At 45.2% G+C, this 16,345-nt stretch overlaps 1 protein-coding gene across 1 annotated transcript in view; it reads right to left on the reverse strand.

Annotated features, from left to right (window-relative positions):
• Positions 1–16,345, reverse strand: part of PIEZO2 (piezo type mechanosensitive ion channel component 2) — a 343,960-nt gene that overhangs the window by 50,377 nt on the left and 277,238 nt on the right. Inside the window, exons 38-41 of the mRNA XM_085890260.1 lie at positions 14,326–15,246; positions 13,083–13,341; positions 1,737–1,925; positions 1,266–1,608 (exon numbers count right to left, since the gene is read on the reverse strand). Coding sequence (XP_085746386.1) covers positions 1,266–1,608; positions 1,737–1,925; positions 13,083–13,341; positions 14,326–15,246 — 1,712 coding nt within the window. The remainder of the gene's footprint in view (positions 1–1,265; positions 1,609–1,736; positions 1,926–13,082; positions 13,342–14,325; positions 15,247–16,345) is intronic.

Genomic DNA, 16,345 nt, shown 5'->3' on the forward strand with positions numbered 1-16,345 from the left:
TAGGGAAGCATTATTAGTTTCCCTCGCCCCAATTCCCCACTTACACAAACACACACACACACACACACACACACACACACACACACACACACACACACACACACACACACACACACACACACACACACACACACACACTCGTCCACCCTGCAGCATTTTCTTGTAAACCGTTTGATTTCATGTGCTAACGGTTGAAAGTCTTGAGTTTGAGTTTCTGGGGCACAGCTTTGAACGGTTTGTCCGGCTTGGCGCACCCCCTCGTTGGGGTTGATAAGGGGAGTTTAGAGTTATTGCCACCACTCTTGAGAAAGGTCAGTGGAGGCACGTTTTATTGTGTGTTCCTGAACGAAACATTAAGTCATTTGCTGTTCAATTAAAGGTTGGAGAACTCGATATGTATTAATTTACCGACCACTTTGAGGCTTGTCATCGATATCGGTTTCCTCTCGCTGGAAACGGTTTTCCCAAGTCTAACGGTGCTCACATCAATGGCAGAGTCGCCGTACTCATTCGTTAAACACCAATTAATATCCACTGGAGGAACCTCTTCCAGAGCATAAGAAATTCAAGAACTGTTCTCTGCTTCAACAAGGAAATTGGTGACATGGTACACTTCCAAGTTACGTTTTGCAAAAGCTTTAAACAACAATCTTCTTGATCTCAGAAGTCAGAATTTTTTTATATTTTAATGAAAAAATATGTGGAGATGGAATCCCCAAAAAAACAACCAAATGAGTTCAGAAGGAATGACAAGGAAGTAACGACAAGGTAGGAATGACAGCGCAACAAAACACCACAATCCTTTTTACGAATTGCCGCCACAACATCTTTTGACATTTTTGTTATCGGTGGTAATAGTAAAAATTGTGTGAAGATGTCCATATTGGAGGTAGTTGTAGATTTGTAGTGCGGGTTGGTGTAATTGTGTATTTTATGTTGTGGGATCGAGATGGAAAAATGTGTTGGGGTATACAGTACAACTTTCGGTATGCTATACCCAACATACGATCTTCAACTGGAACTATGCAGGTGATTTGTACAAGGTGTTAAATACCTTCTAAATAGAAGAGAAGGGGAAAGGAAAAATGGGAAGATTTCAGGGGAAGCCATCACATTCCCACAAATAAACGGTGGGATGCATACCATAACTCGACATGAGGCAATGATGTTGGACATGTGAACTAAATCCGAATTTTTTGAGAACATACCATGACATGAGCCTCTTAGGGAACCAATGTCTTTTTGCAATTGTGGAACTTCCTCACCGTTCTTGCTGTTGCGGAGAGATGATGGTGGCTGCGAGGCACCGGACATCTGCGAGAGGCCAGAGGAGCGTCTCCGGGTGCCTGATAGGCATGCTGGGGCAGGTAGTCTTGATGAACGGAAACAAAGCTGTGTTGGTCGTTGGCAACGAGGGACGCATGAAGAAATGCGTCCACCATCACTACTGGAGCGTACTGATGGCTGGAAACTGCTCCGCAGACTTCCTGTCTCTCCACATATCCAGTCTTGCTCATCCTCCTGTCCATAACCTTCTTTATCACCTCCGTTAGGATCACATTGAGCTGTTTCAGTTCCTTGGACAGCATCGTCCCATAGACCATGACACTGGAGTGTGGAGAAGAACACCAACCATGGAATGTCAAGTCATGCTTCAAATTAAATAAAAAAGACATTTGCTTCAATTCAACATCTTAATAAACCTGTTTCTCAATATAATCATACCCAGCACTCACCTTAAGTATGGAACGATGGAAAAAGAGTGTGAGTAACTGCACTAAATCATAGTACACATAGCCCTCTTTCTTTTCAATGCCAATGATGGCAGGTGCAAAAAATGGCTGGTCGGCATTGTAGGTGAGCGATGCTTCTGAATTCCAGGGAAAAAAGCCAAACTGGAAGAAATACTTGATCACCACAGTGATCTGCAACACAGGACATAACCGATAAATGCATTACACATAACTTGTAAAAACAAGAGAGCGGTTCAACAAGCATGTTAGACAAAAATGACGTGCACCTAACTTATCAACACAGTCCCTGAGGAATGCTGTGCATTATTTGTACCAATCAAACCATGATGTGAAGGCTGGAGCAAGGCTTTATTCAAGGTTATGTAGGGCCTCCTGATAAATCGCCGATGTCAACCCTGATTTGGAGGAGAAGTTATCACCATGAAGGCTATCTCATTTTTTGAAGACCACCCAAAGTCACGAGGCCCAAGATCCGGAGAATATGGTGGATGTGCGATCAGTTCAAAGCTCTGTTTTTTGGAGAAATTTTGCACCTGAGCAGCCCAATATGATTGGGCATTGTCGTGGTGGAAACAAAACCCTGACTGTGAAAGATCAAGATGTTTCTTCTGCATGATTGGCAGAAACTGCTCTTCCATCACCTCCTGGTTGATGTGCTCATACATTTGCTGATATGTATGAATATTTCAGAGGAAATTGGAGGGAGGCATATTATTTCAGCCTTGCTTGTTATCGATGCATTGCCAAGTTTAACCGAGGACACGAGTTTAAAACAAACAAGTCTGAAGACGACGATGGTGCACGAGCGGTATTTGATGATGTAGATTGTTTCAGAAGTAAAAGATGAGACAATGTGATAATTTTTGACTAAGTTATAAAAATGATCAACATGATGTGGTACGGGTGACAGGTTATTTGCTGCAAAATGTCGAAAATCCGATTTCGTTGAACAACTTTCAAAATTTGACCTTTGCATAATCTTTAAAGGTCACAAAACAATGTTGTGGACATTAAAATAAGGAAACAGGATACGTGCTATAGCTTATTGGAGTTAGTTCGTCGAAGAAGGTCGAAAACCCGGTTCGATTCCCACAACTTTGAAAATATGACCTTTGTGGCCTTTAAAGGCCAAAGGTCAAGGATTATGACCTTTGGTGCAAAACTTCCTCTGGAACATTCCAGGAACAATATAACGTCATATAGGCTTTATGGCATTTCGCACTCCTCGGATTATACATCCATACTTTGATGAAATCAGTGTAAAAACAAATTTGAAGGGGGCACCACAGGCAAGGTGTTCGAGATAGAGCAAAATGGTTTCAAGACTTTAGGTGGGGAATGACCTCAAGATTATGTAGAAAAAATATTGTCATCCGAGCTCTCAAAGTTTGGGCGGTCGTATGATTTTTTATGTCAAAATTCGCAATTTTCTAAGTTTTTGACCTTGTGACCTTGACCTTGGGCCAAAAATGAAAAATTGGACAACGACAAGTTTTATATAATTCATTTTGCTATTCAAATACCGAAGAACCCATTCCATTCAGTCAATTCCCTCGGAGTAGATAGATTTTTAATCCGACTACCCCCTAAAAATGGCTGTTGGGCGTGGCTCCGCCCATAATGGGCGTAGCACGCCCTAATCCAGGAAAACACAACTTGACATTGATATCGAACACATAACCAAGTTTCATCAAGATCGGATCAAAGTGCACGGAGTTATGCTCTGGACAGACAGACCCACAGACATAACAAATATAGTGGTCACTCTGGCTGGCGCTCGTGAACCAGCAGGAATAACATAAGAATTGAAATTTTTTTATGTCTACGCGTCACGATTATTGGCCATGACATCTTCTGGGCTAACCATAGAGCAAAGATGGTCTCCAAAGCCAGTTGCAGAGTGGACATCCTTCATCATTCCAAATCCTTCCTTGAAACATCAGAACTACTCAATCTAGAAAGCAAACCTGGTGTTGGCTTCGTGATTAGGGTGGCTGGCTGAAGATCTTAGGGTCCTGTGTTTGAGCCCCATTGGCCACTATTAACACCAGGTGGGGTTGACTCAGCCTGTCATCCTTCCACGGTCAGTGAAATGAGTACCAGTGAACTGGTACAGGGGCACAGCACCAGCGGCACAGCGGTGCTTCCAAGAAATGATAGCTATCCGGCAGCCAAGCTGCTATATGCAAGAATAAGAAGTCTAGATAGCCTTTGTTCATCGTGCAATGGAGTATTGCTCTCCCTTAAGAGCTGATGCCCCAGCATCATCTCAGTCTCTCCTGTATTGTATGATGTCTAACGCTTCCAACGTTATTGGTAACGATGAGGATGAAGCTCAAAGCCTGCTGCGCTCACATTGCAGACAGGTATGTGGCTTCTCAGTTTATTACCACCTCTCTTCCGGGCTAGGTACATGTGATGGCACTGCTTTACGAAACACATGTACTCATTAACATCATCTTCATTAAACTTACAAAATCCTGGCTTACAGTACTGCACACATCAACTCTTTTGTTCATGATTTCTTCCATTTGTGGAACTGCCACTTTTTACCCTTTGTCACTTCGTTCTTCAAAGAGCCTTAATGTTATTGAAAACAAAATTAAGAAGTGAGGTATTTGTGCTTTGGGCAGTAGTAATGTATTTACCTGATCAAAGTCCACCTGGAATAATAGCTGTGGTTTTAATAATGTGCATGAAAGAGTCAGTCAATTAGACCATGTATATATTCAATATAAGGTTTAACATCGTGCAAAAAGAAATTCAATACTGTCGGACCCCACTATTCGTGGAATCACGATTCGCAGATCCTGTGTATTCACGGTTTATAAACTGTGACCTGCTTCAGGTCACAGTTTATATCTTAGTCAGGTCAGGTTCGATCTGTGACCTGCTACAGGTACCATGTAAACCTGTTCCATGGTCGGGTTGTCGGCGACTAAACCGTCTCCCCCACCAGGTTTTCTGGTGAGGAGGGTGTTTGGATATGGACACCCAGCAGGATTAAAAACAAAACCTGTCAAAGGGCAGAGGAGCTCCTTGTGAGCCAACGGCCATCCATATCTAGTGCCCAACTGTGTCTGCGGACGTCCTCCTGCAGTTGGGTTACTTCTTATTCGGAGGTTGGTGACAGGATTTGCACTCCGGCCACCGGAAAACCCTTCACTCCGCAAAACGCAAAAAAATCTGAAAACCCATTCCGTGGGAGTACCTCCTGTGCAGCTTCCCTTCGCAGGGCAGCTCACCGGATGACGGGATTGGGGCAAAGCCTTCAGGACCCCCAATCTTTGATGATAGGAGGGAAACCACGGGGTAACATCCCTGGGTCAGATTGCGGGAGAGTGTGTCGGAGTGGTGCTGAGGTGTCGTCCACCAGACGGCGGTCTCCTTGGGTTAACCTGAGGCGGTCCCTTCGGGTGGGTGCCTGGAATGTCCTATCCCTAAGAGAGGATGATCACCTGTCTCTGTTATCATCTGAGCTCAAGCGTTTGGACATCGGGATTGCAGCTCTCTCTGAGGTTCGGAGACCGGATTGCGGCGAGATAATGGTGGGTGGTTACACCTACTATTGGTCTGGTCACTCTGATGGTTACCATACCCAAGGAGTTGCTGTAGCTGTGTCCAATAAGCTGACCCCAATTATAATTGAGGTAACACCGGTCAACGAGCGTATTATGAGATTAAGGATTCGTCACTCCTTAGGTGTCATTTCCCTGGTCTCTGTTTATGCTCCGACTGAGGCGAGTGATCTCACCGTGAAGGATGCATTCTACGCAACACTCGAGTCTGTGGTTGATCAGTGCCCCAGACGAGATACACTTCTAGTCTTGGGGGATTTCAATGCATCGACTGGAACTGATAGGGATGGTTATGAGGTATGTGTTGGTCCCCATGGGTCAGGAACTATGAACCAGAATAGCACTAAGTTCCTTGACTTTGCAAGAAGTCATGGACTTAGGGTGGCTGGTTCATGGTTTCAGCGCCCACAAGCTCATCGCTGGACTAGGTATTCCAACGCTGGCGGTGTGGCAAAGGAGATTGACCATGTCCTCATTGACGGTCGTTGGAGGATGATCCAGAACTGCAGGGTCTACCGGAGTGCTCAGTTCCTCAATACTGACCACAGGCTTGTTGTAGCAACTCTAAAGCTGCACCTTAAATCCTGGAGAATGGTACCATCCCAGCCTAGGCTGGATGTTGCCAAGCTCAGGGATGAGAGAGTAGCTGAGGAGTTTGCAAACAGGCCGAGTGGACACTTGGGGTGTCTGGGTGCTTTGGGGAGTCCTGAAGAGTTGTGGAGCGCCTTCAAGACCACTGTCTTTGATGTTGCCGATGGATGCCTTGGAGCTCACCGCAGGGCAAAGAAGAATTTTGTCTCTCAAGGGACACTGGATACCATTGACCAGAGTCGCAGGGCCAGGCTGAATGGCAGAGCTGAGCTGTTCAGGGAGCTGAGGCGTAAAGCTGTACGTGCACTGAGGGTGGACAAGGAGGCCTATGTGCGAGGAATCTGTGAGGGGGTAGAGCATCACCTGTGGACAGGTGATTCTCGTCCCGCTTACAGGGGAATTCGCGCATTACGTTCATCCAAGCCCATCCCTCGGAGCACTGCAGTTCGAGCAGAGAGTGGTAGGCTCTTGACAGAGGAGTCCGAAGTGAAGGCCCGCTGGGCCGGTTACTTTGAGCGGTTGTACAAGGCTGATCCCCCAGCTGTCGATTTGGACGTCAAGGGTGTTACAATCCCTGTTGCTGACCCTCGAATCAACTGTGGTCCACCTTCGCTTGTGGAAACACGGGCTGCGGTGAACCAGTTGAAACGGGGCAAAGCTCCAGGAATCTGTGGCATCCATGCTGAACTTCTCAAGGCTGGTGGAAATGCTGCACTCGTGTCGTTGCATGCAGTTTTGTGCTCTGCCTGGAACACAGGCATCATCCCAACTGACTGGAAGAGGGGCCTTGTTGTCCCTCTCTGGAAAGGGAAGGGTGATCGCCAAGACTGCAACAACTACCGAGGGGTGACGCTGCTCTCAGTGCCGGGCAAGGTCTTTGCTCGGATAATTCTTGATAGGGTTCGCCACCATCTGCTTGAGCACCAGCGTCCAGAGCAGTCAGGCTTTACACCAAAAAGGTCAACGATTGACCGTATCCTTGCACTTCGTGTCCTCACCGAACGCAGACGAGAGTTTCGGCAGGGGCTGCTTGCAGCCTATGTTGATCTCTGTAAAGCGTTCGATTCAGTGAATCGGGATGTCCTCTGGAGGATTCTTGGTCTTCGTGGGGTGCCACCAAAACTGATCGATCTGATGTCTGAACTCTACTCTGGTACTGAGAGTGCTGTGAAGTGTGGTGGTACCATCTCTGACTTATTTCCAGTTGTTACTGGAGTTCGTCAGGGATGTGTACTTGCCCCCACACTTTTCAGCACTTGTATGGACTGGATTTTAGGGAGGATGTCGGAGAGATCAAGTTGCGGTGCGTCATTTGGGAATGTCAAGATCTCGGACCTTGATTTTGCAGATGATGCAGTCATCTTTGCGGAGACTTTAGACATCCTCTTGGGGGCCCTCGAGGTGCTGAGTGAGGAGTCGGAGCCGTTGGGATTACGGGTTTCTTGGGTCAAAACGAAGATCCAGGCTTTCGGTGACATCTTGGATGCTGCTGTCCTGTCTGTGTCTGTTTGTGGTGAGGATGTTGAGGTCATGGAGAGATTCACTTGCCTTGGCAGTGATATTCATGTCTCTGTTGGCTGCGAGTCAGAGGTCAATAGACGTCTGGGTCGGGCCTGGGGAGTCATGGATTCACTGGATCATGGGGTGTGGCGCTGCCGGTACCTGTGCGGGAGGACGAAAGTCCGAGTCTTCAGGTCCTTGGTACTACGAGTCTTGGTCTATGGGTGCGAGACTTGGACTCTGACCAAGGATCTGAGACGGAGCACTAATTCCTTTGGTACCAGGTCTCTTCGGAGAATCCTTGGCTATCGCTGGTCGGATTTTGTGTCCAACAAGCGGTTGCTGAGAGAGACTTGGATGAGATTTGTCACCTGCATAGTCCGTGAGCGTCAGTTGCGGCTGTATGGACATGTGGCTCGTTTTCCTGACGCTGATCCTGCTCACCAGATTCTCTCAGCGAGGGAGTCTCATGAGTGGAGGAGGCCAGTGGGCCGACCACATGCCTCATGGTTGCAGCAGGTTGACCATCATCTCAAGGAGATGGGGATGGGCCTGGCATCTGCCTGGGGGATGGCCAGACGGAGGCCCCTGGAGTACCAGCGGAAAGTGGACGCAGCGACGCGCTGTTCTGGCACATGCTCCCATACCTGACCTGACCTGACCTGCTTCAAAATCCAGAGCCTTGTGCTTTGCGTACTCACGGTTTTTCGTGGGCGAATAATTTTTTTTTCCATGAACCACACACATAACATGTCATCTCCCAGTTCTAAAACATATCTTCCACAAGCCAGGCTGTAACTGAGCTGTGCAGCTTGACTCACCATCCGCATTATAAAGACGCTTCACCTCTTCTATTATGAGTTGCTGAAGATGTCACTCTCCCCCAACCCGCGAGTTACACAATTAAAACGTTTCACCACATCTACCCCCATCTGAGAAAATATTAACGAACATTCATGAGCTACATCATTAAAATGCTTTCACCACATCGATTACGAGTTGCTGAAGATGTCACCCCCTCCCACGAGTTGCACAATTAAAACTTATCACCACATCTACCCTCAGTTGATTAAAACATTAGCATCCTCCAACATCCCCCACAAGGAAAGGGGCTGATTACTCACCCCTCCCGCAGCTATTCACAATTCTCGGATGACTACTTATGTTCAGCGTGTCCTGGGTCTCAATCATTCTTCTCATCCTACTGCCTTGACTGGTGTTTTGCCTATCATTCCACTCATTTGCTCATTGAGCAAACATGGCTCCCAAGCGCAAGACCAGTACCGGAGATGTGTCGACTGCCAAGAGGCCGAAGAAAGTGATGAGCCTGAGTCACAAAGTGGATCTACTGGACCAGTTGTCAAGAGGACAGTGTGGTCTCCGTGGGCAGGGTATATGGAGTAAACAAATCCAACATTTGCTATGAATGGAAGAACGAGAAAGTGATCCGATAAAGTGTTGTGGTGAACGCTTACCACTTTACCAAGCACCAAAGTGGTCACCTACATCCGGAATGTCCACATAGAAAGAATTGAGAAGGGTCTCAGTATATGGATTGAGGACAATGTGCAGAAGAACATGCCTTTAGGTGGACCTCTCATTCACGCAAGAGCGATGCGTATGTATGCACATCTGGCTGGCACGGGTGAAGCTAGCTCGAGTGACGCAGGTATGAGCGATGCGGGAATGAGTAGTCCCAGTCCATTCCAAGCGAGCAGGGATGGTCTGACCACTTTAAGCACTATGGTCACCGCAACATTAAATTGACAGGTGAGTGTGCCTCCCTGGACCACGGGGTGGCCAAAATGGTCCCTGCTTAACTTGTGCAATTCATCGAGGAGAAGGGGTACCTGCCAGAGCAGGGGTTCAACACTGACGAGACCGGCCTGTTTTGGAAAAAACTTGCCAACATGAACTTTTATCCTGAAGCAGGGGACAGCATCAGGATTCAAGGCCGTAAAGGATGCCAATCTGTTAGATGTCGATCTGGTCATGGAGTGTCACCTCAAGTTCAAGAGGAGGTCGGATGATGTGATGCCCTCATACAAGGAGCTACATCGAAATGTACAGCAACCTACCAGGCAGCTCTCAATCACGCATTTCTCCACCCAGGTCCGTCCACCTCAGGAGCATCAGCACCCTCGCCTGCCTATCCTGCATCTCCTCCATCCCATTCGTTGAGCGACACATCAGGATCCTCACCTACATTCCTTTCAGTGCACAACTCATCAGCACCCTCATCTGTGTGGTATTCAGACTCCACCGAGTTCACTGGATTTTAAATCATCATCATTTGAAAAGTTGCGTGTGTCTGTGAAAATAAAAATTTGAAATGGTATCTGTTGTTGTTTTTTGTTTTTTTACTTTTACGGAACGGTTGTTAAATCACTTTTAATAAACAGTTCATCACATTTCTTCAATAAACATTGGAAACGGTACCTGGTGTTGTCTTTTTCTTTTGTTTGTAACCATTTTTTATGAAACTGTAATCATGTGCATTCGCAGTCGAAAAGATTTTAAACTTTTAAAAGTATCCCCTATGAATCAGAAACTGCCGGGAACCTCTCCACCCTTTTTTACATTGAAAAAAATTGTGACATTTGCGATGTCGACATTCGCGGCTTCGCCATTCTCAGTATTTTTCATGAATCAGGAACCACCGAGAACCTATCCCCCTTTTTCCCATTGAAACAATGCATGATATTTGCGATGTCGACATTCGCAGTGTCGACATTCGCCGTGTCGACATTCGCCGTGTCGACATTCGTGGTATTTTTCATGAATGAGGAACCGTCGGGAACCTATCAAAAAACAAAGGAAAATCAAAGGGCGGAGGAGCTCCTTGTGAGCCAACGGCCATCCATAATCTAGTGCCCAACTGTGTCTGCGGACATTCTCCTGCAGTTGGATTACTTCTTATTAGGAGGTTGGGAGGAGGAGGAGGAGGAGGTTATTTGCCCTCTGGCCACCGTAAAACCCTTCATACCGCAAAACACAAAAACGCAAAGAAATCTGAAAACCCACTCCGTGGGAGTACCTCCTGTGCAGCTTCCCTTCGCAGGGCAGCTCACCGGATGACGGGATTGGGGCAAAGCCTTCGGGACCCCCAATCTTTGATGATAGGAGGGAAACCACGGGGTAACATTCCCGGGTCAGATTGCGGGAGAGTGTGTCGGAGTGGTGCTGAGGTGTCCTCCACCAGATGGCGGTCTCCTTGGGTTAACCTGAGGCGGTCCTTTCGGGTTGGTGCCTGGAATGTCCTACCCCAAGAGAGGATGATCACCTGTCTCTGTTATCATCTGAGCTCAAGCGTTTGGACATCGGTATTGCAGCACTCTGAGGTTCGGAGACCGGATTGCAGCGAAATCATGGCGGGTGGTTACACCTAATATTGGTCTCATCGCTCTGATGGTTACCATGCCCAAGGAGTTGATGTAGCTCTGTCCAATAAGCTGACTCCAATGATAATTGAGGTAACACCGGTCAACGAGCGTATTATGAGATTAAGGATTCGTTATTCCTTAGGTGTCATTTCCCTGGTCTCTGTTTATGCTCCGACTGAGGCGAGTGATCTCACCGTGAAGGACACATTCTATGCCACGCTCGAGTCTGTGGTTGATCAGTGCCCCGGGCGAGATACACTTCTCATCTTGGGGGATTTCACAGCATCATTCGATTAAGGACGGCGTCATTCCAAAGTAATTAAAAAAAAACTTACCCACTGCACCTAGGTATGTCAAATAACATGAGAGTTAAACTTAGCTAGCAATTTTAACAAACGCTTGTGGAAGTAAATAACACCCAGTCACTCATATTCCACTTGAAAAATTAACCAAAAGTTAAACATTCATAATTATCTACCGAATGAAATTTGGTCAACTTGAACCACAAATAAAATGGAGGTACATCTTATCGACTGCCTTACAAATAATGGTCCAGCACAGAAAACTTGGGTTATATGCAATGTCCGGCCATACAAGTGTTGTGCTCCATCACACCCGAAGAAATGTGTTGCACTGTATAGTAATACCCTGGTTTGTGCGCACGAGAGGTTTTTAAGAGATTCACGCATTGGAAGTTTCATGCAGAACGGGCTCCGAAAGCATTGTGTTCATGAGGATACGTAGACTGGTTGCGGTCATTCCAGGGTCGACGCGCTTCCTCCAAGGACATATATATTAACTGTAAGACCCTGAAATCATTAATAAACATGATTAACTGAGTAAATATTAGTTCTTAGTTATAAAAAATATTTAAGTTTTGTACATTTACAGATGATTTACCAAGGATGTGTTTTGAAGTTAGCATTTTGCCCACCGACTGCCTTTGCTCCGTAGACATACAAGTACAGGGGAAGAGGAGTGTCAGGAGGAGTGTCAGGCGGTTTTTTGCTACCTTGAAGCTGGAGGCATGCCACTCTTAATTGGAAATGAATGTATAGGACGGCATCCTCTTCCAAAAAGCCCTGATTCATCCAAGTTAAGAACAAGCTGGTGAGAGGTAAACTTCCACAAGGACTTTAAACCGAGATGGGAATTAATCTGCTGCCTGTTCGTCCGTCCTCGCAGCTTTGCCAGTTGTGCAATTGTTATCCAAATTGCTGTCGCACTTAAATCAATTGACAACCTCGACATCACCTTGGTAGATCCCTCGCCTTCCTGCTCTTTCATTTCATCATATAAACTCAGTGCCTTATCCATAATTACCTCCTGGCGTAAAGGCATAAATTGCTGATAAATATTCTCAATCAAGGAGGATACAAGTCCATCCATCTTCTACGTTAAACGGCTTCAATATCTCAGTAACTTTGTCATAACTATGGGAGTCATGGACTGACTCGATGTTTTATTTTTCCTTTGTTCTTTACAATCATCCTTGCAGATGACTCCCTTAACGCCAATTCACACCTAACAGCAGTGGCACCAACACCCAACTCCATCTGCCTTAACGCTTTAAATTGCAGTTCCAATCTGATGCTTTTTTGTGACACTTTCGGCATATCAAGGCTTTCGACACAATTAGCAATATGGCGGCACACAGACCAGGAAGACAACAATGCATGCATTGATTGGTTGAGAATAATGTCAACGTCCTCAGATTGGCTGCTAGCAATGTTACGGTAGTGACCAGCGGTCACGTTTTCGGTAGAGGCGGTGAGTTTAAACTTGTAACTACGTTTGACTTGCTTGATATATTAATTAATTTTTATTTTTAGGTGGTTAAAATTGAATATTTAGTTCACGCTAAAGTGAATCTGCACAGAGCAGTGCGGGTTATCAAAGCGAATCCACACAATTATTTGTTTCAGTTTATTGATAAGAAAAATGTGCACGTTTGCTAAATTCATCAGTCAGCACTGGCTTTCTAAGTTCTCACTCATTTCGGGTTCATATTTCGGACGATCTCATATGTTCATCGTCCTGTTTCTCTGTTTTTTTTTCTCACAAATCACAAGAACTACAGAACTTTTCAAAAACTATTTTGTGATTATAAAGAGTGCATTTGTTTTGCATTACAGACGTCATACTTTACAACCACACATTGAACATGTTATTATTATATTTATCATTATAATGTGTTTTTAATGCTTTGCATAATGTATGAATATCTGTTTTAAATCAATTTGGGAATTGAGAACCGCTCAGTCCTGTAAGCGTACCTCGGTGTAGAGAATCGTAGTCATCCAGAAGTGCTTGCTGGGACGTGGCATGGACAACATGGCCCACAAGAAAATCAAAATGGGAAGCACCAGGGTTACGCATGAAGCTGAGACAACGTGATTGAGAATAATGACAAAAAAGCAGAGCATCTGTGAACGTGCTACGACGGTGTTGTAGAGGCCAAAGAAGACCTTAAGGAAGCGGGTCTGACTCTCATAGAAGCGGTCAGATGCCTCGAGGTCCTCATCATAGAACATTCTGGTGAGGGGTGGTGAGGACATTACCATTGTGTTCTTAAGTTTAAATAATGTCAACATTTCTCGAACATTATATCCATTGCAACATCATGAGATAGGGAATGTGGTTGAGTAAAATGGGGATAAGGCATGTGGTGGTAAAGTAAATTTAGATGCAAGATATGAGTAGAGGAAGATGAGCACAAGAAATGTGATGGAAAATATGAAGATAATGGATGTGTTTGAGTAAAATGTGATGCACGATATATCCAAGTGGAGTAACATAAGATGGAAGGTTGGTTTTGAGTGTTGCTAATTTTTGGCATTTCAAGGGAGTTGGTAAGTTATGACAAGCAAACATGTATTGGTGAGTTATGGCATGGACACATGTGTTGAGGATGTTGATGTGAATTGTTAAGGTATGACATGTACACATGTGTCATTGAGTTATGACATGTACACATGTGTTGAGTTATGATATGTACAAATGTGTTGAGTTATATGTACACATGTGTTGAGTTATGACATGTAGACATGTGTCATCGAGTTACAATATGTACACGAGTCATTGAGTTATGACATGTACACATGGGTCATTAAGTTATGACATGTCGACATGTGTCATTGAGTTATGACATGTACACATGGGTCATTAAGTTATGACATGTAGGCATGTGTCGTTGAGTTATGACACGTACACATGTGTTGAGGATGTTGATGTGAATTGTTGAGGTATGACATGTAGACATGTGTCATTGAGTCATGGCATATAAACATGTGTTGAGTTATGATGTGTAGACATGTGTCATTGAGTTATGACATGTACACATGGATCGTTAAGTTATGACATGTACACATGGGTCATTAAGTTAGATATGCAGACCTGTGTCGTTGAGTTATGACATGTATACATGTTGTTGATTTATGACATGTATACGTGTTGTTGATGGCAGCGACGTGCATTGGTGAGTTATGGCATGTAAAGAATGATGAATGTGAGAATCACTTGTTCAGTAGGAGCTCACTGGCTGTGAGCTCATCGGTTGGGGGGAAGAGGGCCTGTTCTACACTCCCAGGAGTCTTCAATAATCCATCACTCCCACTTCCAATGGTGAGGCAGTCCAGACTCGCTGCTTTGCTGTAGGTTGGTGGTACTTCATTTGCAAAAGGCAGCTCGGTTGGGGTCTCACCAAGTGGAAACCCCACTGGGGTCTGTTGAAGCAGAATGTCCTCACTCAAACTGGCAGCAGTTTCCTCATCAGAAGTTGACTGCAATTGTGGAAAAGGAAAGTCATTTGGAGGTTCATCTGAATTAATCTCTGATCTTCCAAAAGCAAATTGCAATGGAGGAAATTCTCTTGGAGAGGATTGAAAAAGAGGATCGGTGGAGGAAAATTCTGATGGATTGTATCCAGGAGGATGATGTGAAGGAGAAGATTCTGGATAGGGCAATTCAGAAGGAGAAAATCCTGATGGAGGAAACGCTGAAGAAGGTAATTCAGAGGATTTCAATTCTGCTGAAGGAATTTCAGAAGGTGAAGACTGTGAAGGGGAGGCTCTGGAAGTTAACTCCATGGGTAGAGATTCTGTCAGATGGTCTCTGAATTCTAATTGAGGAAATACTGAAGGGAAACATGCTGAAGAAGGAGATGAATCCAAAGAAGTGTGGTCCTCAGTGGCATCGTCGTCAGAGGAGTGGTGTACAAGTGGAACTGGAATTGGAGCAATGTTTGGAGGAAATGCTGAAGAGGATGGAGATCTGGGACAGTCCAAAGGAATTTCACTGCTTGGAATGTCAGCAGGGGTCTCTCCGCCATCTGTGTGCACGTCCTTCTGGGGATCTCTCTCCATCTCCCCATCTGAGTCTTCCTCGATAGTGTCACCAGTTCCTTGGCGGGAAAACAACGGTGTGCATTGTGTCCCCTCACTGAGGTGGGGCAACAATGGGAGGAAATAGAGGGTGTGATTGGAAATGATGTTACAGAATAAATTTGTTCACTCAATCCAGTTCATTCATTCCCTTGTGTTACACATCACAAGGATGCATCAGGAATTGAGATGCAAGAGGAGGCCATTTGGGCCATCCTTCCTACACCACATCAACACCACACCAATATATTTAAAATAAAATGAAAAATGCTAAATGTTTTTTTATAGTATTTTTTTTCTTTTCTTTCCAGAGTGGGCAAAGGCGGTTCTTGGGTGAGAAACACATAACATCAAGAACACACCACCCCTTGACAAGACACCCACAAAACATTCCGTACACAAGCACACAATCACCCATCAATGCTCAGGCTGTCCAAAAGTCCTGCCAACATCCCCATACCCCTCTATCTCCATAACTTCCAGGTACCTATCTAATTCTATTTTAAACTTGTCTACTTTTTCTGCTGTCACTACCTTTCCAGGGAGTCCATTCCATGCATTAACTACTCCTTGAGTAAAAGTTCCCTGCCTCGCTACCGTCTTAACTCTCCTCTTCTTTACTCTCAGGCTATGGCCCCTTGTTCTGTCACTGTCGACTCTGCAAAATAATTCATCTGCACTTATTTTATCTCTACCTTTCAAAATATATAACATCTCCATCATATCTCCTCGTAACCACCTCCTTTCTAGTGTATAAACCCCTGTCTCCTTAAGCCGATCCTCATAGCTGAGTATAGCTCGGCCCGGAATCAATCTAGTAGCCCCAGGCTGAACCCACTCAATTGCATCTATGTCCTTCCTGAGTTGTGGTGACCAGAACTGCACACAATATTCTATATGTGGCCCTCACTAAATTCCTGTACAATGCTAACACCTCTTTTGATTTATAAATTTTCCCCTCTGAATACCAACTGAAACCCTATTTGCTTTACCTATAGTTGCCTGGCACTGTGCTGCCTGCTTACCTCCCATATCTATTACCACCCCCAGATCCTTCTCTGTGTGACACGCTCCAAAATTACCCCTTACATCCTGTAATCTATTTTCATTGTTCTTAAAAATCCCCAACACCTTACACTTGCTCAGGTTAAATTACA

The sequence above is a fragment of the Eptatretus burgeri genome, chromosome 7 (genome assembly GCF_056783735.1).
Source record: "Eptatretus burgeri isolate ZD-2024b chromosome 7, Ebu_testis_v1, whole genome shotgun sequence".
NCBI classification, from domain to species: Eukaryota; Metazoa; Chordata; class Myxini; order Myxiniformes; family Myxinidae; genus Eptatretus; species Eptatretus burgeri.